The sequence below is a fragment of the Scardinius erythrophthalmus genome (assembly GCF_964197995.2).
Source record: "Scardinius erythrophthalmus genome assembly, chromosome: 7".
NCBI lineage: Eukaryota > Metazoa > Chordata > Actinopteri > Cypriniformes > Leuciscidae > Scardinius > Scardinius erythrophthalmus.
Genome location: NC_138227.1, coordinates 23,569,357 through 23,595,552, shown reverse-complemented (window position 1 = coordinate 23,595,552; position 26,196 = coordinate 23,569,357). Strand labels below are relative to the sequence as shown.

General features: G+C 42.2%; 1 protein-coding gene across 1 annotated transcript in view; it reads left to right on the top strand.

The window, feature by feature from the left end:
- Positions 1-24,895, top strand: part of hsph1 (heat shock 105/110 protein 1) — a gene marked incomplete at both ends in the record, with an annotated part of 30,946 nt that extends 6,051 nt beyond the window's left edge. Inside the window, 15 exon segments of the mRNA XM_081370856.1 lie at positions 973-1,079; positions 1,172-1,281; positions 1,403-1,533; positions 8,004-8,059; positions 8,061-8,106; positions 8,322-8,459; positions 14,264-14,571; positions 16,920-16,996; positions 16,999-17,045; positions 17,371-17,386; positions 17,389-17,479; positions 17,850-17,956; positions 19,825-19,895; positions 24,290-24,451; positions 24,740-24,895. Of these exon segments, the coding sequence (XP_081226982.1) occupies positions 973-1,079; positions 1,172-1,281; positions 1,403-1,533; positions 8,004-8,059; positions 8,061-8,106; positions 8,322-8,459; positions 14,264-14,571; positions 16,920-16,996; positions 16,999-17,045; positions 17,371-17,386; positions 17,389-17,479; positions 17,850-17,956; positions 19,825-19,895; positions 24,290-24,451; positions 24,740-24,895 (1,623 nt within the window).
- Positions 24,896-26,196: the final 1,301 nt, after the last annotated feature.

Sequence of the window (26,196 nt, the reverse complement as noted above, 5' to 3'; positions counted from 1 at the left end):
GACTGTTTGTTTTTGTGCAAGACTGTTTGTTCCCTGCATTTCGAAGATGATTGTTTTATAAACAAAGCCCAGATCGACGGATTTGCAGATCGTCTAATGCTTAAGGATGGAGCAGTCACAATGATAAAGGTTCGCGGTCGCATGCGGTGAGTAAAACTTCAAGTTCAAAGCTTCAAATGTCTAGTGTTGTTGTTAGCTCGGTGCGTTAGCACAGCTTTAGCTCCGCCCACACGGCCCGCCTCCAGACGCTCGTTTTTTTCCGGAAAGACTCAGTACAGCCTATCTTTCTTTTATAAATATAATAAAACTAAAGACTTTTTGGAGATATGAAGGATGCAATACTATAGGTAGTCAAGATTAACAGGAGATTGACTAAAAATGAGCATTTCACCCCCCCTTTAAAAAGTAGATGAATTGGAATCCTAAAATGGAATGTTGTACATTACCATTTATAATGTTGGCATCAGTAAGTTGTTTTTTTTTTGTCTCTTATTCTCACTAAATATGAATTTATTTGATCACAATTTACTATAAAAATTGTTTTGTTTTAATACTGTAAATTACTACTTTAATTTATTCCTGTGATGGCAAAGCTGAATTTGCAGCATCATTCAGTGACATGATCCTTCAGAAATCATTGTAATAGACTGATTTCAAGAAATATTTCTTATTCTTATCAACTTTAAAAAAAAAAAAACTGATGTGTGGCTTTTTGTATGGAAACCCTTTTTTAAGGATTGTTTGGTGAAAAGAAAGTTCAAAACAGCATTTATTTCAAATAAGAAGATTTTGTAAAATTGTAATTTCATTAATAACAAATCTTACTGACCCTAAACTTTTGAACAGTAGTGTGTTTTGAGGCATGTTGCACAGTAAATTTCATACAGAATTTGAAATTAGTGTGAATCTATACAAAAATAATGATACTGATGGAATGAAAAGTTAATCTGTTGTATAATGATTTTTCCAGAGTGCGCCATGTTCTCTCCTGCATTCAGAGTGTGCAAGTTCTCCATCACATATGTAATCCCATTCCCTGTTTCTCTTTCCTGGACAAGTGAAGCAGATGAAGGCAAATTGTAAGCCTCTCAGTTAACTACCTCACTTATCAGAACCAAGCATATTGTTTTCATAAGCTGTACTGTGCATCTCACATACTAACCTTGCTTAGTATCATCCTTGGCAGGAATCATCCTTGTCCATCAACCAAAATGATTAAGTTTTGCAGAAACAAGCCTTTGATTCTGCAAGCTTTTCTGCCCTCTCCTGAGGCGAAGATTGGTGAGAATCAAAAGGTTTGGCCTTCAGGCCATAATAGTGTTTATATTGCAGCATACAGATGAAACTGAAATCATATTTTGAAAGTGAATTAATGCTATGCATGTGTGCAATGCTTCCACAGGTGAATATAAAGTGCAGAACATTCAACCTCAGGAGAATGAAGAAAAGGTAAAAGTAAAAGTTCAAGTAAACACCAGTGGTATAGTCAGTGTGAGCTCAGCTACTATGGTCCTGAGGATCAGCTCAGACAAATCTTAAAGGGGTCATATAATGGTACATGCACTTTTACAAGTTGATTGCACTGAAATGTCTGTTGGCAGTGCCTGTACACAACCATCCTATCATGATAAAAATCCATCCAGTGGTTTTGTTTTAATCTCCTTATATGTTTGATCCTCTCTGAAATCAAGCCGTTCGATATTGTGACGTCATAATATCCAACGCCCCTCCCGCGATTGCTGAGTGACAGCCGTGTTTCAACAAAAGACCCGCCCTGAGCGAGCTGTGACAGCTGTCGTCATAGTAGTCCGCCATTGTTGATATGCTGGAGCAGAATGGCGTCTAAGCGATTGTGGTGTTCAGTTCTTAGATGTAATAAGGAACACAGCAGTCATTTGGATGTTCCTAAATCCGAGCCGTTGAAGATGCAGTGGCTGAGTTTTGTTTTTGAAGCGATATGCCCAAAGGATTGACGCGGGGATTCCCTCACGGGGATTCCCCACAATCGTCCATGCTTTCATGTTTACGCGAATCATTTCACACCAGACAGCTTTACAAACGAGAAAAAACGGATCGGTACCAACCTGTTCCTGCTGAACCTCCAGAAGATGTGAGTGTAATGTTTTAATAACCTTTATATTAGTATTTATATTAATCTTTGCGAAATTTGCAAACCTTGCTGCAGGCTTCACGATGAATGCGTCTAAGGTTTACACTCAGGGTACATTACGGCATGTTTTCTATGTACGACGTTCTTAATATAATTCATAATCCCACGTTTATAATGAACAACGCTTGGTTATTGTGTTAAAAACGGTGTATGCACAGAACAGAGGGGCGGGGTGAGCAAAGCTCATTATCTTTTAAAGACACATGCACTGAAACGGCGTGCTAAAAACAGAGCTGTTTTTGACCAGGTAAAATTAGTGTTTTCTTACAATACTAATGAGAATTTTTAATTAAAGTATATTACAAACTTTTAATTTAGACCCTAAAGAATCATATTAGCTTGTACAAAAATGGCATTATATGACCCCTTTAAACCACAGAAATAGATGAGATTTGCAGTCATAGTGGCTCTGATGATATTGAAATAGAGGTGGGTACCACATTGGGCTTGTGTTCCATAACCATGGGTAACAGCAAAAGCTAAATTTATTTGCCATTTAATTCTTGTCATCTTTTTGTTATAGATATTTTTTCTTTCTCAGATGTTATTCAATAATTCAAGTGATAGTTTACTCTACATTTATTCAGCCTGGTGTTGTTTTTCACCAAACCCTATCGTATACCTCAGTACACTTGAAATACACGACATTAGAGCAACACCAGGGTGAATAAATGACTACTTAATTTTCATATTAGAGTAAACGTTCCCTTTAACAAGGGGATGTTCTATAATATAATCATTCTTTTTTTTTCTTTTTTTATGTAAAATTGATGTACAAGCTAATGTCAAGAAAAACAGTCAATAGTGCTTAGTTGTACACACATTCATACCGAATTTGAAAAATATATATTTTTTAATATTAATAATTACTGCTAAATAAGCACTGTCACGGAGTCACTCACACCATCCACTCAGCCATCAGCACCAGATCCGCCCATTCTAAACACCTGCGCCTGTTCACCCTCATCAGCCTCAATATATCAAGCCTACACTCCCTTCAGTTCACTGTCTGGTCTTGTCGCACGTTACACAGACTCTTCCTGCTCTCACCAGCAAGGCTGGACTGGTAATCTGGCATACCGGGCAAATGCCCGGTGGGCCGACGTGCTTTTGGGCCGATACATCTCATACTTTTTTTTTTTTTTTTTTTTTTGACGGCCCATAAAACTCGTACATCGGCGGCCCATTCGTTTTGTTTTGTTTAATTGACAGCGCTGGGTTAGTGCCGGTGTAATGCATTGGTCAAAAAAAAGGTAAGCGTTAGGTTTTTTTTCCACTGACAGACCGGCCCATGAAACGCGTAGATCAGCGGCCCATTGGTTGTTATCTTGATTGACACTGGGCTGGCCCAATCACATCATTAAACACCTCCCCCTCTGGGCTCTGAGCGAGCGTGCAGTGTCAAGTGTGTATCTGTCAAAATAGTCTGAGAGATGGAGAGGAAACGCAAGGAATGTGCAGAGAAATAGCGTGAAAAATAGATACAGGCCCTTCAAGCAGACGCTGTAAAATGTGTCAAGATATATATGTTTTCTGCAGCAGCAGGACCTTCATCAGCTCCAGTGGCTGATGATGAGGATAGTGAGGAGGATCAGGAGAGAGAGATGAGAAAGTGTAACGTAGAGTCCGCGGTAAGCAGAACTACTTTCAAAACACTTTGGCTATGAGTGTAGGAACCCATAACCCAGTTACAGATTATTTCCACATCTGCATAGTTGACAATTACAGCAATTTACTAGAAGTTTAATGAGACACGTTTGTATCCATGTTTTCCGCCAAAATAAAAGCTCGATGCAGTTTCCGTCAAAATAAAAGATCATGTGCTTATCTCTTTCAAGTTTAGAAATTAGTACAAAACTAATTATGAAAGTTTTCTTTATTTTTCGGTGCATTATTTTTTACAATATATAGGCTACTATCATGAGATTAATATTATAACTATTATTATGTAGTAGTGTAATATAGACAGACACTGTTATTAAAAGAGGTTTGATTTGTTTTCTTTGTTATACTTGCACACTGAATATGGGTTGGAGCTTTTAATTTTGAACCCTCAAACTGCACCAGATTGATGAATTTAACATTAAAATGCAAAAAAAATTCTTAGGGGGACCATGCCCCCAAACCCCCCTAGAGGTCCACCCACCACAGTTTTACCAAAATTCCTTTGAGAAACACTGTCAATGCAGCTTATAGCTTGTTTTTTGGATTCATCACTGTGGAGTATAGTTCGACTGTATTAATAAATTACAATTTTGTACTTATTTCATCTGTTAACTTTCACTCGTTTATACTCATTACATGGCATTAGCGGTTTTAATGAACAGGAGTTAAACAAAAACATATTCAAAGGCGTGCAAAGATGGGTGGTGTTTATGATCATATGTAGTGGGCCAGTCTGGGCCAAAATGCCAGGGCCGATTTTCTGTCCCAGTCCAGCCCTGCTCACCAGAGATTACCAGCATTCTTCATCTTCATCTGTCTGCAGATCCTCATTACCTCCCTGTGTTTTCGTTCCTTGATCTACATCATCAACCTCACTTCCTTCATCTTCATTTGCATTACAGTCAGCTAAGTGCTACGTGTTGTCTAGTAATACCATCTTCACCTGTTGTGTTTTGCTCCCGCTCTGTCAATAAACTGTTTATTTTACATCCACCGTCTGTTCCCTTCTGTGTCGTGACACACTATAACAAGCACTCAACAGCTCCAAATACATTGTATTGTTGCAAACCATGTTTTTGTTATACTTTTCTTTCTCAGATGTTATTCAATTATAAACAAGAGGATGTTATAAAACGTATTCTATTGATGGTTTTTCTTTTTTGTAAAAATGGTTGTACATGTCAAGATAAAGTCACTAGAGCTTAGTTTTATACACAATCATACCTAACTTTTAAAATATAAAGACTGCTATAAAAGTACTATAGTGAATTTTGAGCTGGTGTATCCATAACAATATTTGAAGGCACCTCTTCACTTACAACTTTCTACCTATTTAAATATTTTAGAGCTTGGCATAACTAGAAAGATGTGTGTTTTTTATAAAAGTAACCAAATAATAAGAAATATATAGATTTTTAGTTGTTTTAGCTTGTCATGCTTGTTTTGCCATTTTAAAGACCCCCTGTGGTGAAAATCAAGTTTTTAAATTTTGTATATGTCTATGTGGTGTTTTTAATATGCTTTAAAGGTACACTGTGTAGAAATGTCTCCCATCTAAGGCCGTGTGTCCACCAAAGCGTTTTTACTCGCGGCTGGCGTGTTTTTTCAATTGTCTTCAATGGGAGCGCCGCGTTTTTAAAACGCCATGAGCGTAACGAGGCGCTGAGCGTCTTTTTCACGCTGAAGCGCTGAGCGTTCGGCGTTTTTTACTGGTCGCCGAGAGTTGAAGAATGTTCAACTTTTGGTAAAACGCAGCGCTCATCACTGTCACTTTTTACCCAACCGTCCAATCACAGTGAAGGAGGGGCGGGACTAATACCACACCGACCAACCGCGTCCGCCACATGATTCTGCTTGTACAACGTCAACAGATGACAACAAGAAGCATAATAACGGAACAAAATCAAGAGCCAGATAAAATACATTACATTGTATTGACATTTTAATATAGAATCAACACAGAAACAAAATATGTGTGAAATGAGATACTAGTAAGACTTTCGCGGATATTCCGTATCATAACAAGCAAAGTGTCTCGGTCTCAACCGTCTCAACTGAAAAAACGCTGCGCTGCCAAAACGCTCTCAAGCGCCCACAGCTGAGCGTTTGTAGCAGAGCGCCTAGCGTTTTCAGCTGGCTAATAACGCTTTGGTGGACACACGGCCTAACAGTGAAATTGTATTTTGCATCAAAATGAATAGTGCTCTCTAGCGCCTCACTTTTTCAAATGTGTGTTGCAACTAGCCATTATGTACCAAGAAGCTATAACAACATGTCTTCCAATAGCACTTCATCGAGTTTTCTTTCAGGTGATGAGGTTTGTTATTTCAAACAAACTGCAACTTGACACACAGCGAACAAACGAATGTTACAGTATGAATCACATGCATGAAATGCAACTCTTATTACAAACAGTCTATGCTGTTATTCATCAAAGAGCCTGTTTAGCTTTTAACTATACATGTTCTACTGTTATGCTGCCTATATAATAAAGTACACAACCAATCAATGAAAAAAAGCTTGTAATTTAGACCGTAACATTGACTTACCTGTCGAGAAGAAAGCAGGCTTCAGCATCCCTTTCAAAGTCTTTCTCCTTCATTAGCTCTTTCCACCTGGGAAAAGCTATCCCGACATTAACCCACGTTTTTTTTTAAATCGCCGGTCACGTTTCCTTTTACGCCTCTCACTGATCTCCTTGTCCTTTTCAGCTGGTTTCAGTCATGTGACGCTGGCTCCGAACGAAAACGCGTTGAGGTAGCCTAGTGCTTTCTGTCCCTCTCTGCTATTATAGTTTTTCAAGATGGCAGAACGACATGGAATCCTCCATGGACTTACCCGCCCCATGTAAATAAAGATAAGAAATTCCTCGCTTACGAGGATAAGTCAGATCATAGGCAGAGGTAATTTTACACCAATGAGTACATATGAATAAAGACATTGATTTTAGCTAATAAAATACTTAAAAAACTACACAGTGCACCTTTAAGACAAACCATGTGCAAATTCATAAGTCAACACCATTGCGGAGTAATTTCTCCTTACAACTGCAGTAAAAAAAAAAAAGACAGTCTCAAAAATGCAGTTTGAAATCGACTGTGTTTCTTACGCCACAAACTACCTTGTAACCAATCATGTGGCTTTAACATATCTTTAACTGTGAAGCAGGGAGGACTCAAGAGAAGCCAGGTTATCGCGGTATATTTTTCTGTTGATATGAAAAATCGTGTGCATTTAGCAGTGTAGCAGATGAATTATGTATATGGTGTTATGATGAACTGTGCCTTTCTCCACTGACGTTCTGAGTTGTTCAAAGCATTTCTAAGGATGCTGATTTTTAGAAGGCAGACTGAGATGGTGAACAGGAACATGGTTTGTGTAAAATTAGCAACATTATTAGCTGTTTGATAATGTAGTCAAACAAAATACTATATTAATTACCGTTATGTGTCCGACCTTGTAGAGAGCGATACATAAAACACATTTAACCATTCTGATACATTGACTTATATACGACCCTGTATGAGTGAGTGGAAGCAGGGCTCATTTGCATATTCATGGATCTGTGTATACTTAAGGAAGCAAGGGTGTAGAGTTACATTCAAGCTATTTTAAGGCAGGAATATTTCTTTTTCACAGGAAAAAAAGATTTAAATATGTCATTTTGGGGATGAGTTTTAAGGGATAAAATTGATTGATTTAAATCATTTTAAGCCACCTCGAGGCCCCTTTGGAAGTTTGTTGAGGCCCCCTGATTGATTTAAAGGCAAGACTCTAATATATGTAGCAAACCAGGAAAGTCTCTTCAAGGAATGTAACCACGTACTTTAATTTACTTAAAAGTACACCATTCTAAAATCCCATTAGAAATTCCAGAGGGAACCCAAGCAAATTAGCCTTCCAGGATGGTCTACAAATTTACATCATGACTGAACAGCTCAACCTTTTAGTGATGAAATACATACACACAGTGGTGGGAATATATTTACTGTATATATTTTTTTAATTTACAGTAGCTTAGCTAAAATGTGTGGTTCTCATGATTTATATGATCAATAACATTGACTGATTGGGTTTCTATGAGGGTGGCAGTGAGAGATTGGCTCCTTGTTGTGTGATGCAGTAACATTGAATGCAACTAATGTAACCCTGGTACTGTGATTTCTAGGACAATATACTGGAGCCAAATTTTCAGATCTTGGTAGACAAAGAAAACATGCCAATAGCAGTTTCCCCCCATGGAAAAGCAGAATCAAAGAGATGCACTGAGCGTAAGTGAGCTACATCTCTCACTTGCTGCTTGGTCAGTACATTTAGCTTTAGACTGTATGTGCATATGAAATGGACATGATGATGTTTATCTAGTTTATATAAAAAATCGTTATTCACAGCATGTCTTGTTACATATCTTAATATGGACATTTTGACTGTCAGTTTGACTGACTGTCACACCATTATGCAAATAGACATTGTCTGTTATTTACAGTTGAATGGAGAAGTAAACCATCACCCCCCTGATGCTAAAAAAGCCAAGATGAAGGTCAAGCATGTTGTTCTGTCTATTGAGGAGATGTTTACCCAACTGTTGACTAAATGTTTGTTTAATGCCACATGTATTACATCAGTGACTAAAAGTAACTAAGTTCGTTGATAGGGGAAGGAGGCGGGAACCAGCAAGCGTAACTTTAAAGGGATAGTTCACTTTGAAATTAATTTTTGATATGTTTTAGCTTACCTCAAGGGCATCCAAGATGTAGGTGTCTTTGTTTCCGCAGTACTTTCAATTTTGATATTTTTAGGTCAAACCGTTCTTGTCTGTCAGTCATATAATGCAGGTCGATGGTCACTGTATCAAAACACAATCACAGAGTCCAAATTAAAACAATTCCCCATCGTCCAAATTAAACAATTCCCCATCGTAAGTACACATTGACGGCCTAAGACACGAAACGAGCGGTTTGTGTGAGAAAACGAACAGTATTTATATCGTTGTTATCTCTTGAAAACAGCACACGTCTAAATGATCTGACGGCGCGGGCGGGTATAGATGTGTATACATAGATGTTGCCTTGGCTACGCAGTTCATTGGAACGAAACCGTAGCCAAGCGACATCTAGTGTATATATCTATACCCACCCGCGAGCGGGTATAGATGTATACACTAGATGTCGCCTTCGCTACTGCAGTTCATTGGAATGAAACGTTTCGGTTACTCACGTAACCTCTGTTCTCTCTAGAAGAGGGAACGAGTATTGCGTAGTTGCTTACGCTACGGGAAAGCCTTTCTTTCTCGAGATACTGAAGCCAAAAATTATCCTTAATTTTTATAATCTTGTCAACGCAGTGCGGCAGCCTGCAGACCTAGGGCAAGCTAACTAGCGTGCCCATTGGCTGCCCTGCGGCAACTGCAGCAGCCTACCGCTGAGCCCTTGGCGTGACGTCACGACCAATGAGCGCGCTTGGCGCGCTTAATGCGTCACAGCCCGCGAAAAGGGGTGTGGCTTAGCGTATATAAACAGGGCTCGGAGGCTGCTTCTCTGGTTTCTGTCGCATGAAGCGAAATGAGCTCGTGGCGCGAGCACGGCGGGCTACGCAATACTCGTTCCCTCTTCTAGAGAGAACAGAGGTTACGTGAGTAACCGAAACGTTCTCTTACGAGAGGTTCTCTCGTATTGCGTAGTTGCTTACGCTACGGGAACGCCCTTGTCAACGCCGTGCGCGCCCAGCATCCACTGAATGAGTCCCAGGGAGAGCCCGGGGAACGTGATAGCGGAGAGCCGGGCAGCCCGAAGAGGGCTAGCGCCGTACATAAGCACACACTAGGGGGTTAGGAGCGGCACGGCCGGTCCTAACTGCCAATTCCCTGTATAGTGCAGCTCAACCAGTAGAGCTAAATCACACAACGTAGCCCGCGCACAGATAGTGGGCTGGCATACGCGAGACTTAGACTGATAAGACTTTCGCCTGCAAGGCGGGAACATCCAGGTTGTAAAACCTAACAAACGTGGAGGGGGAGGCCCAGCCTGCCGCTGCACAAATGTCATGAATGGGAATCCCGCTGGACCATGCCCACGACGAGGCCATGCCTCTAGTGGAATGAGCTCGAACGCCCAATGGGCACTGCAGGTCTTTAGACGCATAAGCAGCAGCAATAGCGTCCACTATCCATCTGGACAGGCTGTGTTTCGAGGCGGCGAGACCCTTGGTGCGCCCACCAAACGAAACAAAGAGCTGATCCGAGCGCCTGAAAGCGGCGGACCGTGAAATGTAGTTTCTCAACGCCCTGACCGGGCAGAGGAGATTACTATCGGCCTCGCTGCCGTGCGTCGGCAGGGCTGAGAGGGAAATGACCTGTGCTCTGAAGGGAGTGCCCAAAATTTTTGGAACGTACCCATGCCTCGGTCTGAGAATGACTTTGGAGTCATTAGGTCCGAACTCGAGGCACGCGGCGTTAACAGATAACGCGTGAAGGTCTCCCACTCGTTTGACTGACGACAGTGCTATCAGAAAAACGGTTTTGAGCGTGAGGTATTTCATATCCACAGTTTCCAAGGGTTCGAAGGGATGCGCTCTCAGGGCCTCCAAGACCAGAGAGAGATCCCACATAGGAACCGAGGGGGGTCGCGGGGGGTTCATCCTCCTGGCTCCCCTAAGGAAGCGGATGACGAGCTCGTTCCTTCCTAATGCGCGGCCCTGCTCCGAAACCGAGAGCGCTGAAATGGCCGCAACATAGACTTTGAGCGTGGAGGGGGACCTGCCCGCGTCCAGTAGCTCTTGAAGGAAACACAGTACTCGCGATACCCCACATGTCTGTGGATCGAGCCCCTTAGCAGTGCACCATGTGTTAAACACTGACCATTTCGACATGTAGAGCCGCCTCGTAGAGGGGGCTCTGGATTGTATGATCGTGTTCATGACCCCGTCTGGCAGATTAGCGTGTAATCGTTGAGGCTCCACGCATGCAGAGACCAGCGCTCTGGATGGGGATGCCATATCGATCCGCGTGCTTGAGAGAGGAGGTCTCTCCTCACCGGTATCGGCCAGGGGGCTGAGTCTGCCAGCTGTATTAGATCCGGGAACCAAGCTTGGTTCTCCCAGCATGGGGCTATGAGGAGCACTGAGTGGCGCGCTTCCCTGATTCTCTCGATGACCTGAGGCAGCAGAGAGACCGGGGGAAAAGCATACAACGGGCCGCTGGGCCAGATCTGGGCCAGCGCGTCCTCGTTCTTCGAGAAGAACTCTGGGCAGTGAGCGTTGTCTTTTGACGCAAAAAGGTCGACTTTCGCTCTGCCGAACCGTCGCCACAGTGACTGGACTGTTTGGGGGTGTAGAGACCACTCCCCAGGGGGAACGTTGTCCCTGGACAGTCTGTCGGGGCCCTCGTTCAGGTGGCCAGGCACATGCGCGGCTCTCAGCGAGCGCAGAGAGTGCTGAGCCCACACGAGGAGGCGTTCCGCCAGGGTGCAGAGCATCTTTGATCTGACACCGCCCTGGTGATTCACGTAGGCCACTACCGATGTATTGTCCGTACGGACTAGAACATGGTGACCGTGGAGGAATGGGAGGAAGTGTTTGAGCGCTTTCTCGACCGCGAGCATCTCTAGACAGTTTATGTGTAGGAGATTCTCCTGGTCTGACCAGCGGCCATAGACCGGTCTGCCTTCGAAGAGCGCTCCCCAACCTAGGTTGGAAGCGTCTGTCTTTCCGGTGTGAAATCACTCCCATAGTCACTCCTGTGTGATACCAATCGGCTGCCAGCCAGGGCTGCAGGGCTGAAATGCATCCCTGATTCACTCTGACTCGCAAGCCGCCGGCCGCCCAGGCTCGGTGGGGCACGCGCATTTTCAGCCAGCGTTGGAGCGGGCGCATGCGCAGTAAACCCAGCTGGAGCACTGCTGCAGCTGAGGCCATATGCCCCAGGATACGCTGGAATGTCCTCAGCGGAACCCGGCTGCCTATTTGGAGGGATGCGGCGAGAAGGCGGATGCGGCGCGCGCGCTGCTCCGACAGTCTGGCCGTCATAGCCACCGAGTCCAGTTCTATTCCAAGAAAGGAAATTGACTGACGGGGTGATAGCGAGCTCTTGGTCCAGTTGACCGAGAGACCCAGCTCCTCCAGATGGCTGAGAAGCGCTGTTCTGTGAGACACAAGTTCCGTCTCTGACTGCGCTAGAATAAGCCAATCGTCCAGATAATTCAGTATTCGCATTCCCTGTTTCCTCAGGGGAGCGAGGGCCGTGTCCATGCATTTCGTAAATGTACGGGGTGCCAAAGACAGGCCGAACGGCAGGACTGTGTACTGATATACTCGACCCTCGAAGGCGAATCTCAAGAATGGCCTGTGACGGGGAGTTATCTGGATCTGAAAGTATGCGTCTTTTAGATCGAGAGAGATAAACCAGTCTCCTGGGCGAATCTGCGCGAGGATTTTTCTGGTTGTGATCATTTTGAAGGGCCGTCTCATGAGGGCTTTGTTCAGATGTCTCAGATCTAAAATAGGTCTGAACGCTCCGTCCTTCTTGGGCACGAGGAAGTAGCGGCTGTAAAAGCCCGACTCGCTCAAAGAAGGATGAACCTGTTCTATAGCCCCTTTGCGCAGCAGCTTCGCTATTTCTGCTTGAAGCAGGTGCGCCGCTTCTGAACTCACTCTCGTCTCCGTCTGTGCTGTATAGCGCGGAGGGCGACGAGCGAATTGAAGCGAATAGCCGTGTTTTATAGTTTTCAGCACCCATTCTGACGCGCCCTGAATCGCTTCCCATGCTTCCGCATGCATAGCTAGGGGTCGAATGGTCTCTGGGCTCAGATCGCCGCGCTGCGCGGGATGGGGAGCCTGTATCAGAGAGAAAGGCGCGGCGCGCGCGCCGCTGGTGCTCGAACACGGGGGCTGGTAAACAGTATTGGCCGACTGTACAGCGTTCAGTAGCTCGGTCCCATCGGATGGAGCGTGATTTGCTGTCAAACAACCCAGGCGCGAGAGAGGCGTGGGGATTATCATGTCTACAAGTGAGTGCGCGTGCTCGTGAGCGGGCGCAGGGTTTACACTTATGACACGGCCAGTGTTTGGGAGCTTTAGAGGATCCGTGACCCAAGGTAACTGGCTGGCAGAGCGAGCAGCGGGTAGGTGTGAGCACAAGGTTGTGGGCACATTTCCTACATTTAATACTCGAGCGGCTTGCGACCGCTTTATGAGAGAGCGCTCTGTACGCGTTACCATGGGGACCCTGTTTGTGTGAAGCAGTGAGCACATGGGAGTGGGCACATTTTCTACACTTATAACACCCTCGGCTTGAGCCGCTGTTGCCCGGGGTAACCAAGTGGCAGAGCGAGTTACAGGTAGATGTGAGCACAGAGTTGTGGGCACATTTACTACACTTATTACTCGAGCGGCGTGTGACCGCTTTATGAGAGAGCGCTCTGAACGCGTTACCATGGGGATCGTGTTTGTGTGAAGCAGTGAGCACGTGGGAGTGGGCACATTTTCTACACTTACAACACCTTCGGCCGGAGCCGGAAAGCCCGAATTTACACTCTTTCTGAGATTTATTTGGGCCGCCGTAAAAACGGCGTTTGTGTGCAGGCGAGCGAGTGGTATTACTGGCTCGTTGGCTGCGGTGTAAGCTGCTGCAGTAGCCTGCACTGAGGGGACTGACAGAGCTGGGCGTTTTGATGGCGGTCCGGCCGCAGCGGGACTCAGCCATCTCTTCCTCCCTGCGGGTGCTAGGAGGACTTCGCGGGCTCAGACTTCAGCGTTATCTTGGGACGCGGACCCCGGGGGGGCGGCGGTCTGTGACGGCTGGTCGAGCGCGACCTAGGGCGGCCGCCCTGGCGTCGCTGCGAAGTGGTTGGTGGCCGAGACGAGCGCTGTGTGGAGCTGCGCGCAGGAGGCTGAGCTTGAGAGCGGCCTGCGGCTGGGCTCGAGCGGCGAGGCAGGAAGAGATTCATAGCCTGCGACGCCTTCTGCACTTCAGAGAAGCGGTCCACAATCCCGCTGACCGCAGGGCCGAAGAGGCCGGTGGGCGAGAGCGGGGCGTTGAGGAAGACAGCGCGTTCTGACTCACTCATATCCGCCAGCGTCAACCATAAGTGTCTGTCGATGACGGTGAGCGCGGCCATAGATCTGCCGATGGCTTGTGCAGCGGTCTTAGTAGCACGGAGCGAAAGGTCCGTCGCGCTGCGCAGATCTGTTAAGGCTGTATGATCCGAGCCCTTCTCGTCCAATTCGCGGAGGAGGTCGGCTTGCAGGATCTGAAGAACAGCCATCGAGTGCAGGGCAGAAGCAGCTTGGCCGGAGGCGGCGAATGCGCGGCCGGCGAGAGCTGATGTGGTCCTGCAGGCTTTAGACGGCAGGGCAGACTTTGAGCGCCATCTAGCAGACGGCGGGCAAAGGTGCGTTGCCACCGCTTCCTCAACGGAAGGGATGCCGGTATAGCCTTTCTCGGCGGCCCCGTCCACCTGGGAGAGAGCCGAGGAGACAGACGAGCGGAGTCTAGCGGAGAAGGGCGCGTTCCACGACTTCGATAGCTCCTGGTGGAGCTCAGGCAGGAAGGGTGCTGACCTAGAGGCTGGCGCTTGGCGGCGGCTAGGCAGAAAACACCCGTCGAGTCGGTTAGGCGCAGGCTCCTTGGGTGGGGACCAGTCCAATCCCAGTCGGTCAACCGCTTTGGTGAGGAGGCGGATAAGCTCCGCGTCGACACTGGAGCGGGACCTGCCAGACTCAGGAGTCGAGGAGGCGGAGCGGTGAGAGCCCGACCACTCCTCGCTGTCCGAAGCAAGCAGAGAGCAGCTGTCAGCGGCGTCATCTGCTTCATCCCCTGAGGCGACGGCAGTGCGGGCAGTAGCCGGCCGCTGCGCGTCGGTGAAGGGCGGGGGAGAAGGAGAAAGCGAGGCTCGCGGGAGGGGCTCCGGCGAGCGCTCAGCTATAACCACCGGCTCTGGAGGCCTTTGAGAGCGGCGTTTCTTCTTACGCGGCCCTGAAGAGGCAGCCGGGGAAGGTGGAGGATCGTCAAACATGGCGAGTCGAGCCCGCAGGGTCGACATCGGCAAGTCCTCACACTGTTCGCAGCCGCCCGAGGAGAGGGCGCGGGCTGCGTGGTCGAAGCCCAGACAGAGAGCGCAAACCACGTGGCGGTCTCCATCGCTGAGCGGGGCTCTGCACGAGCCACAGGATGAGCGAGGCATTTGCAACAACGCCTCGCGCTCTTTTAGATGCAAAAGTGTGTCGCGGGGCAAACACATACAAAACAGAGCAGTAAAGGATATGATCGCCGGATAGCGAAGCAGGCAGGGAAAGCTGAAGGCGGCGAAGGCGGCCGGCGTCCTCAGGCTGAGATCCTCGGCGTGCTGGTCGCTTGTTTCGACGGCGGCTTCCTCAGAGAGCAGCGATGCGAAGAGCTTCGCTGAAAAGACAGAAATCAGAGAAGCAGCCTCCGAGCCCTGTTTATATACGCTAAGCCACACCCCTTTTCGCGGGCTGTGACGCATTAAGCGCGCCAAGCGCGCTCATTGGTCGTGACGTCACGCCAAGGGCTCAGCGGTAGGCTGCTGCAGTTGCCGCAGGGCAGCCAATGGGCACGCTAGTTAGCTTGCCCTAGGTCTGCAGGCTGCCGCACTGCGTTGACAAGATTATAAAAATTAAGGATAATTTTTGGCTTCAGTATCTCGAGAAAGAAAGGCTTTCCCGTAGCGTAAGCAACTACGCAATACGAGAGAACCTCTCGTAAGAGAACCGTAGCCAAGGCGACATCTATGTATACATCTATACCCGCCCGCGCCGTCAGATCATTTGGACGTGCTGTGCTACAAGAGGTAAAAACGATATAAATACTGTTCATTTTCTCACAAAAACCGCTCGTTTCGTGTCTTAGGCCATCAATGTGTACTTACGATGGGGAATTGTTTAATTTGGACGATGGGGAATTGTTTTAATTTGGACTCTGTGCTTGTGTTTTGATACAGTGACCATCGACCTGCATTATATGACTGACAGACAAGAACGGTTTGACCTAAAAATATCCAAATTGAAAGTACTGCGGAAAAAAAGACACCTACATCTTGGATGCCCTTGAGGTAAGCTAAAACATATCAAAATTTATTTTCAAAGTGAACTATCCCTTTAATAACAAAATAAACCAAACGAAACTAAGCAATAGCCCCTCACGGACGACTGCTGCATATAAACATTATAAAACATCAACGCAAAGTCCCAGGTCTTGTCTTGTCTTCCATTGTAGTCGCTCCTTTTATCCTTCCGGATAAAGTTTTAGGATGTTGAAACATTTAAAACAAGTCATTTTACGAAACAAAATGAGTAAGAAATATTTAAGATTCAGCGCTATTCCTAGGTCGCAAATGGATTTTAAAAAAAAAAAATAGACAATTTTTTGGGTTAGTGAAAAAAAAAAGTTTTTGAAAGAAATCTCTCATTTCTCACCAAGATTGCATTTATTTGATCAAATATAATCGATGTTGAAAACAGCTGTGCTGCTTAATATTTTTGTAGAAACTGATATGTTTTTTCAGGATTCTTTGAACAAAGTTTGAAAAAGTGTTTATTTGAAAACAAAATATTTTGTAACATTTACTGTCACTTTTAATTAATGTAATAAGTGTTCATTTATATATATTTAGAAAAAAAATCTTACTGACCCCATATTTTTGAAAGTTAGTATATAGGTCATGTGATATTTGAAAAGAGGATCACACTAAGCCATTTTGAAACTCATTTTAATTAAAAATTTCAGTCTAATTGTAATGCTAGTAATAAAATGCATAGTTATATAAGCCATATTAAATAGTTTTTACCCCCCACTGTACATGTAATAGTTTTTAAGTGATGAAAGCAAAACAAATATAGTTCTCTTTTTTGTATGAGATTGTTTCAGTAAAGCTCAAAAGATGATTCAAAAGCTGTGATAGATATTTTGTTAGCCTAAGAAGTGTAATTTTGGTATCTTGACAATGTATGAAGCCATAAACATAAATAAAGACATTCTGGTAGATTTTTGAGTATCAAAGCTATTCAAAAATCCATCAGTCATTCTCACCATCTGGCACTCTCTTAAATTCCTCTTCGTTTTTTCTGACAGAGCGAAAAAGATACAGCAAGACTGCCAGGAGAAAGAGCGTAACAATGCTAAAAACGCAGTTGAGGAGGATGTCTATTATACAGACACAACCTGGAGGGCACCTTTCAGACGTTTCTGAACGCTCAAGTAATGTATCTTCCGTGCAGCTTTTCCCAGATAACACGCCATTACCTGTAGAGTGACATGAAATCTATTTAGCTCACAAGAACTGTTATCAACAGATTGTGATTTATTCATAGCGCTCGTTTAATGTTTTCATGTTTCAGAAGCCTGTTCCTGATTGCTGAATCTCTAAAGGCCATTTTCAGCTCATGCATAAATGAAACAAACTTTCATTCAAATTAGTTTGTCGTTCATATGAGCTCTTTGGTGAAATGCAGTTGAATGGACCACAAATGTAAATGCGGCATAAAATACTGCTAAACAAGCGCTGGTTTTTGCTTTTCTCTAGGACCATCAGACATTCTGTGCCTTTTGAATGGCACAGAGAACTGGCAGTATGATGAGGGAGCAGACCAAGATAAGCAGACGTACATTAACAAGCTGGCAGAAATACATGAGTCGTTTGTCCTTTTTGATGAACAAACACATTTGATCATAGGTTAGCCTTTGTGTGCCATGACAAATTGATTTTGTGTTCTCTCAGAGATAGCCAGACTTGTACACTGCAATAGGTTTAACATTACACTCTGCTTGATATGCGACCACAGTTTTGTGGTTTAATTGACTTGCGCTGTCTTGACAGCTCGCAGCGTTTGCGATGGCATGTGCTTCGCTTAAAGGCAGGGCGAGTCATTTGTGTAGCTTTCAAAACCCTTCTGATGCACTTTAGGAAGAGCACTAATTGGATGCTGTGTACTGCAAACCAAACAAAAGCATTCATGCTTGCAAACAGTGATGAATTAAAGCCTTTTGTTTTATTCAACGAAAACTGGGTTTGCCTGTGCAAAACAGAAACCAGGAGTCCATAAGGAGACCCACAATGTTTGAGGAACTGTCAGACAAAATACAGAGTTATATGATGTTTTATAAACAAAGTTCGGGAGGAGCACGTTCAAATAAGCAATCCAATCTACTCGTCATCAAACAATTACGTCTACCCTAATCAGCATGACAAGAAGTATATATATATCCACACTGTCAACTCACCTAATATTCCTTGACAGTTTTTTCAGCATCCCTCCACCACCCCGACTCCTCACTCTTGGCTTAATCTTTACAGCCAGGAATACGGGGGGAGTACTCTGGGTTCGGGCCGAATACCGAGCCCGGAGCCCTCTCCTCGGACAGCACGCCAAATACGCATTTATTCTATCTAACTTATTTGTAAGTGTGAACTAGTGAAATGACTATTGTGGAGGAATACAAGCATGGAGTAAGTTTTTGCTCTCATTTACTGTCATATCTTACATCTTATTTAAAACAATGATGCTCTGCAAGGAACATTATAGCATCGGGAGGAATTATGCTAATTTGTTTTTTACATTATAATGGATCCCATGCAGTTATGCAGTCAGATTTCAGTCATAAGTGAAATCACTGACTATAAAGAATGTCTGCTTTTACATTTATTCATTTAGCAGATGCTTTTATCCAAAGCACCTTACAAATGAGGGATGCAACAACACCGCACTTCATCCTAAGGAGACTAATATCAGAAATGCTACAATACTTTTAAGTTTCTAAACTGACTAGAAAATTACGAGCCAGTGAAACACTAGAGTTTGTAAGTATAGCAAGGCATCAATAGTTGTCTTATAGTCAAAAATTTGAATATTTTCCTAGAGAAACCTTTTTAAATATGTCAATTAATGTTAGAGCTGGGCGATTTTTTCCCATAAAAAAATCTGCGATTTTATAAATACAATATATATTTATTGTATTTAATTAAAGTGCATCAACATAAACAAATTTTTGTTTGTCTGTTACGATAGTCACTGTCAGATTACACGATTTTGACTCCTAAAAATCTTGTCATGTCGTGGACAAGAAACATGTCAGACTACACGTTGTTTTACGACCAGTCATCGCGAGCCGTCTCACACACTCATTCACTCGCACATATAGGCTACACAAGCTCACTCACATAGCCTACACACACACACTCACTCACTCACTCACACACACAGTGCACACTCACTCGCACATACACACTCACTCACATACACGCACGCACGCAATCTCTCTCTCTCACACACACACACACACACACACACTCACACTCTCGCGCGCACACACAGTCACACTCACTCACTCGCGAACACACACTCTCACTCACTCTCTCACTCGCGCGCCGTCGTCGTGGAGGACCGTTAAAAAATTAAACATGCTAGGGACCGTTCGGTATTTATGGAAGGGGCCACCGGAGGAAAATAGGGGAGGGTCATGTCTTTTTATTCTTTGTTGAGGGGAGGGTCATCCAACTTTTTTTAGTCTAGGGGGAGGGTCACCCAACTTTTATATTCATTAAAACAGCAACATTTCAAAGTGGCTTGTTTGGTGCTATTTTTTTCCATTTAGCTCCATGTTGATCTCGCGTTATCAGCCCCCCTTCGATATCAGATGGGTCTGACCCAACAAAAATCCAGTTTGGCGCTGTTTGACAGTGCGCGCGCACTTCAGTTCGTGCTTAGAAAAAGTGCATCATGTCAGAACAGAATGCCAAAGAAATGTTTACCCGGCAAAGACTTAAAACACGAGCAAATAATGAACTGTTGTTAAGTGCACAGTGTCCTGTGAGTGTAACTCTACCGCTGCATTAACATGTGATGTGAACGTACGTCGAGTTTAACAGTAGGCTATTGGGACTGAGGCGCCAGAACTGCTGATAGAATGTGCGCTGTAGGGCGATACTGCATATTTTAGTTTCCATTCTTATTTTGTTTCCACGATGTGTAAAATGTAGGGCTACCACCAGCCGCGGCGCTACCATTGGGCATTTTAGGTCCGGGCCCACCCATTTTCTACTATGGTTTTGTACGTTTCTTCATTCGGATCTATTTGCGATGATCGATCCAAATTCTAAACAAACAATTTACATGCTTCGTCCTTGTTACATTATTCATTAAGATAATAATTAATAAATGCACGCATAATTATCAGTGAACTTGATAAATGTTGCAGATATGTTTTACATGCATGCACAAACAAATGCCTTTCAACTTGTGTGTGCAAAATTCAGAATAAAATGAATGTGCAGCAATTTGTACAAATACAGAGTCTGTAGGCCTACTGTGTTGTTACCATTAATTAAGCTCATTTAGTTTCATTTTTGTTAAAATATAATAATGTTATTTTTTCATCTATGTTGATTATGAAAAGTGAACCGCACACACGAGTACGCAATATCGAGAGACATGGAGCGGGTCAGACATGATTTTGACCACTTAATTAAGTTTTGTTTTGCAGAAAACGATTTTTTTAAGTGAATTTCGTTTTGTATAAATTGTATCTTAATTTAAAAAAAAAAATATCAACCAATTGCCAAATACCAAATATAGCAGACAACACAATCATAGAGGCGCCCGCGTGGTCACTTGCACTGCACGTAAACAGGAGCGCATCTCAACTTAACGAAACTCAGCGTATGCCTCACAGACATTAAATATATCTTAAGAAAGCTTGAAATGTCTTTTTAACAATTTAAAACGAAAAGAAATAATGATGTGCATTTCTCTCTATAGGCGTGTTCACTACTACGGAGATGGCGATCGTCAACTTCATCTTTACAGCTGTTGTTGCTGTTAATAAACTAAAAATAATAGGCTTATAATTTTATTAAACAATAAATTAAATTAATTTTTTATTGTATTAAAAAAGCAAAAAAAAAAAATCCTGTTTATCAATATTGTGTGTGCTTGTGTTTATGGTTTACAAGGACAATATGTCAGGTTACTCACCAGCATTATGAGGACACCTAGGTTTATGAGGACACCTCAGTGTCCCCGTAATTCGGAGGTCATATATGTTATTTTCTGGCATAAATAAATGCCCATATGAAGTTTGATCATTTTCTAAAAAATGACCTTACATACCATGATGTGCATGTGTATGAATACAACTATGACCTTACATACCATGATGTGAATGTGTATGAATACAACTATCTGTATATTATCTAAATATTCCTCTCAAACCAGGTAATGATTTTGGTGTATATGTACAAAATATTGAGAACACTTTGACACAGACACTGTTATTACAATTTGAAATTAAGATTTTTGAGACTTAACATATAATACCTGTGTATAGTGGTGTTGTCTAGTTTTTTATAGTGAGGGTAACACTTATAACGCTCAGTTGTAAGTAAGTTATGCTTAGTTAATGATGAACTCATGAATTCATAAATGATTAGCAAGTGATATACTAACATTTTATGTATGTTTATTTATAATGTGTGTGTGTGTGTGTGTGTGTGTGTCGAAATAATTTGTCCGCAGCTGCTCAAAAAAAAAAAAAAAAACAGTCAAAAACCCCACTGTCAGTGTTTTGTAAGGAACAGTCAAATATGTTCAATATAGCAGGAGACATTTTAATTGTTTACTAATAAAACAGTTATTTTTTATGTCAGTGTCGGCTAGACAGATGAAGTTGACGACTCGCGATCTTCGCAGCGCTACCACATCTTTAAATTACTATTAGTATTATTTAAGTTAACATAAAATACATAGACCTACACCACAAAAACTAGTTGAGGATAAATTCGTTAAAATTGGGCGATTCCAGTGTTATGGACGTGACATTTGCAGTCAAAACTTAAAATAAAAATTCTCAGAAAATGCATTTATTTGAAACATCTGAAAGGAGTCAAACAATAGAAAAATATCAGTCTACACATGCGTTTTATATTTAATATGAGGGGAAATACACATGTGACGTGACACAAAAAAAATCTTTAACTTTTAGGTAGCAAAATATTTTTTAGTAATTCTATAAATTACACTGTGCAAACCAAAATATATACCCACCGGATGAATAAAGATCGGCCTCCACAGAACATAAAATATTATATTATTTTATTTTATTTTTCGTGTTCGCATTTATGTGAAGAAAAAAAAAAAGAAAAAAAAAATGTTACGGGCGTGACAGTTCTCCATTACGAACATGACTGCTCTGAAGCGACTTTAAAAATTTCACAGAGACCTCAAACAGAAAGCACAAAGTCTTTCTTTAAAGTGAATTTCGTTTTTTTATTAATTTTATCTTAATTTTAATCAATGTTTCATCTGGATTTAATAAATAAGAAGTAGTCTAAATATAGTAGAAAATAAATAATCATGACACAGAGGCGCGGGCGAGTGAACTGGACTCTTGTCTCATAAATGAACCGAAACTCAGCGTAAGGTATGCTACTTGCCTCACAGACATGAGAAATATATAGAAAGCTTGAAATGTCTACTTTTAAACAGAACAATTCATAACGAAAGAAAACAGACTGCTCTCTGCTTATGAAATGTGCATTTCTCTCTGGCGCGTCCTGAGAAGATCGCGACGCATCGTCAACTTCATCTTTGCAGTAGACACAGAAAACACTTGTTTATTAATAAACAATTAAAATGTCTCCTAGCTATTTATGACATATTAATAATCATTACTTTTGCCGGTTCTTTGTGACAGCTTTTAGATGCTTTATTCGCAACGCCACCCACATGTTGAACGCGTCACACCGCATCAGCACCGAAAACATGATTTTTTTTTTCGTGATAAGCGCCGAATCGTAGGTTTGATCTATCGTTACAGCCCTAGTAAGATGAGAAAGCAAGAGTTTATGGTTTAAAAAACAAACAAACAATGGCTATCTGAACATCTTTGCCAAGCACAAACCAGTACAGAAGTAGGCTAATCAATAAATTATCGGGGAGGGTCATGCCTTTTTTCACAATCATTTTGGAGGGTCATAGAAAAAATTATTGCTGGCGAAGGGAGGGTAATGTCTTTTTTGACAACAGATCTCAAAACTTCTCCGGTGGCCCCTTAAATAAATAACGAACAGTCCCCTAGTCTTTTTGTCGTGATATCGTGAAGCATCGAGGGCTGCGCCGCAGTTCTACGGAAACCCTGAAGGAAGATTTGGCGAATGCAAAATATGTATTGTACGCTATATAGAAGAGAGGGAGAAGAAAATCTAAAAAATATTTTTTTCCCCCCAGCCCTAATTAATGTATATAGCCTACACAATATATTGTTGCCATATCGGTCACCGAACAATTTTAGAGGGTTTTTAAATCATATTTAATACTTATTTCCTCTATTTTTGCCATCATCTTGCTCACAGTAAATATTTAAAGAGATATTTTGAAACACTGTTAAATGTAATCTTTAGCAAATCTCTGTATATTATGTTGTGATGCCTAAATTTACTTGTAGAATTTAAAACTACTGATTTTAGTTATTAATGTTTTAATTAATTTAGACCGATATATAGAATTTTAATATCTTAATTTTAAAATCATTGCATCCCTATCAAAAAACGCACTGTTTTAAAGGTGCAGTCAGCGATTTCTGGGAAACACTGTTTAAAGTGGACCGAACGCCACAACACACTTGTAGCCAATCAGCAGTAGGGGGTGTAAACACTCATGATGGGGGAGGAGACAGAGTGAGCAAGAGGAAAGAAGAAAGAGAGATGGCTGAGAGGCATTACAAAAGATAAAAGGTCAAAGGAATATCTATGGAAAAAGGGGGGGTTATGATCAGGCAAGAGCTTAAGGACCCGCGTTGATATTAGAAAAGCTTTCCAGTGCTGGAGAGACCTAAGTGGGAAAGCCTGAAAACGGACGCTGAGGCCGCGTTGTTTCTGCTCCATACGTGAGTAACATTGGTTTTGTTATGTTTCACATAACCAAGATATGCTGTTTTTGTAATGTTAGCTATAGTACAAACGCAGTTTTGAGTGTCATTTTCTGTCTTTATTTTTCGTGAATCATTATTTTGCTTCCCTTTATCAATGATAAAGGGACATGCACTCTTGCATTGCCTGTCTGTCCATTTGGGGGCGGAGCAATGGAGGGAGGGGCGTGTCTGTTTGGATTGATTTCAAATATCAAGAGTGCTTCTCAGAAATCGCTTACTGCACCTTTAACCCACCTTAAAATCTAAGGTAGTTTTAAAACCAGTTTAACAACTCCTAAGTGCATCAGGGTTCCCGCAAATCCTTAAAAAGTCTTAAATTAGATTTTTTAAATTTAAGGCCATAAAAAGTCTTAAAAAGTCTTTTTACATGACATACATTTTAGATGACACTTTGGCTTAGATGTATATAAATACTTTGCCAAATTAAAATTATAGATATATAGCATTATACATTTGACTTTAAAAAATGTGCAGAAACCCTGTGCATTTATTATATATTGCACACTTTTGTCTCCCAGAGTGACAGTTACTGTCATATTGATGGCATAGACATGGACAAGGTCAGAGTATATGTTGAAGATACTCAAGTGTGGATGACAAACATACAGGATTCTCAGAATAAATACACACCTGATCATGATCCTGCCATACACAGCACTCAGATCCAGGCGAAATTACAGGTGAGGTAAGCCTAAAAGCATCATGAAAGCAATTCATTGGGGGAGACAGATCTAAGAATAACCTTATGTAACAAGTATTGATTACTATGTACGAACACCCACACAGGGGTGGTGTTAGCTGTCTTTTCTCTGTCATGCTTCAACATTCATAAGATTTTTTAAAAAGTCATAGTGAGCATGTTATTAAATTAGTGAGCATGTTATTAAACCTAATTTATAAATAATTCAATTATATTTGCATTTGTTTGCAATAGTGTTTAAAATTTCTTTTTTTTTATAATTCTCCAGTCACTCAACAGCAAACCCAAGCCATGGGTTGACTCTCCAATGGACGACAACATTCAACCAGAGCAGCCACACAACAAGCAAAGTCCAGAAGATGTGACGATGGAATACACTGATTTTGTTCAAAATGAAGCAAAAAACAACCATGTCAATATTTAGCAGCTTGTGATATTGGAAATTCAATATAGCTGTATTGCATGTAATATAGTGGTTGCTGGTCATTCAGTCATGCAAACAGAGGTAAATTCATCTTTTTTGTTTCTTATATTTGATTTTAAGAGGCACATTTGAACCTTGTTTCTTATTTTGATATGATAACTTTTAGTTAATCTTCATGTAGCATCTCTAGTTTGAAATCTTTAAAGCTCCCACTGTTTCTCTCCACAGTTTCAGTCTGGTTTCTAAAATTTTGACTCAGACCATTGGCTGATTATGAATGCAAAAAAAAAAAATGATATTGCTGTTTTGGATTAAGAAATGAATAGATGTAGATGTAATAGCAGTTAACAACAATATTAAGAGAACAGCAAAAGGAGCTGAAACTGCCATTGCCTAGCAGTGACTAAAAGAAAGCTCATGCTGAAACTATGGCACTAAAGTGAAAGCTTGCAATTTCAGAAATTGATGTACAAGGGCTGCTGCTATACGCTTGAGCGTTTCGCTTTATTTTCGCTGTGCAGTCAATAGGATATGTCATGTTAAATTCGCAATTTATTTATAGCGCACACTGACAATCTGTGCAGGTGGAAATGCACCAGCTGTCCTTGTGAAATTTGTTGATGCAGTGAATTGTTGTTTGTTCCTTTGTGTTGTACCTGAAACTTTTGCTGAAATCGCAATAAAATAAACACTTCAAAAAAATTCTAATCCATGTTTTTCAGCAAATCTCTTATAGGTATAGGTTACCCAAATGTTTTTAATTCAGTCATCATTTACTCAGCCTCATGTCATTCCAAACCTTAATGAATTTTCTCTTTGGAACAAAATATATGATGTAAAATGTTGTTTTGGACCCCATTGACATCCATTGTATGGACAAAAAGAAAAAGAGTTTAAACATTCTTCAGAATTGGAACGGTATTCTTTAGGTTTGGACTTTCCCTTAAAGGCTTTCAAAATGGTTAAAAAAAAAAAAAAATTGAACTGTCATGAAAATAAACATGAAAAGTGCATGTCTTTAAATCATGAGATGATATCTAAAGAAAAAACAACTCTTCACTCCTTTGATAGTACTGTTATGTCATTTATTTGTCCTTATCTTAGCACGCTGACTTTGACGTGACTAGTCATCTGCATTGTTGGATTGGAATTTGGAGAGATCTGTATTTTTAATTTTTGTAAGGTTAATAACAAGGTATGAGTCCTCAAAAGTGTGGTAGTCCTTGAGACCCATTCTGTCTGAAGTTCTGATCCGTTTGAATATTGTGTGGCACTGTCTGCGATCCAAAAAATTGGAGAAA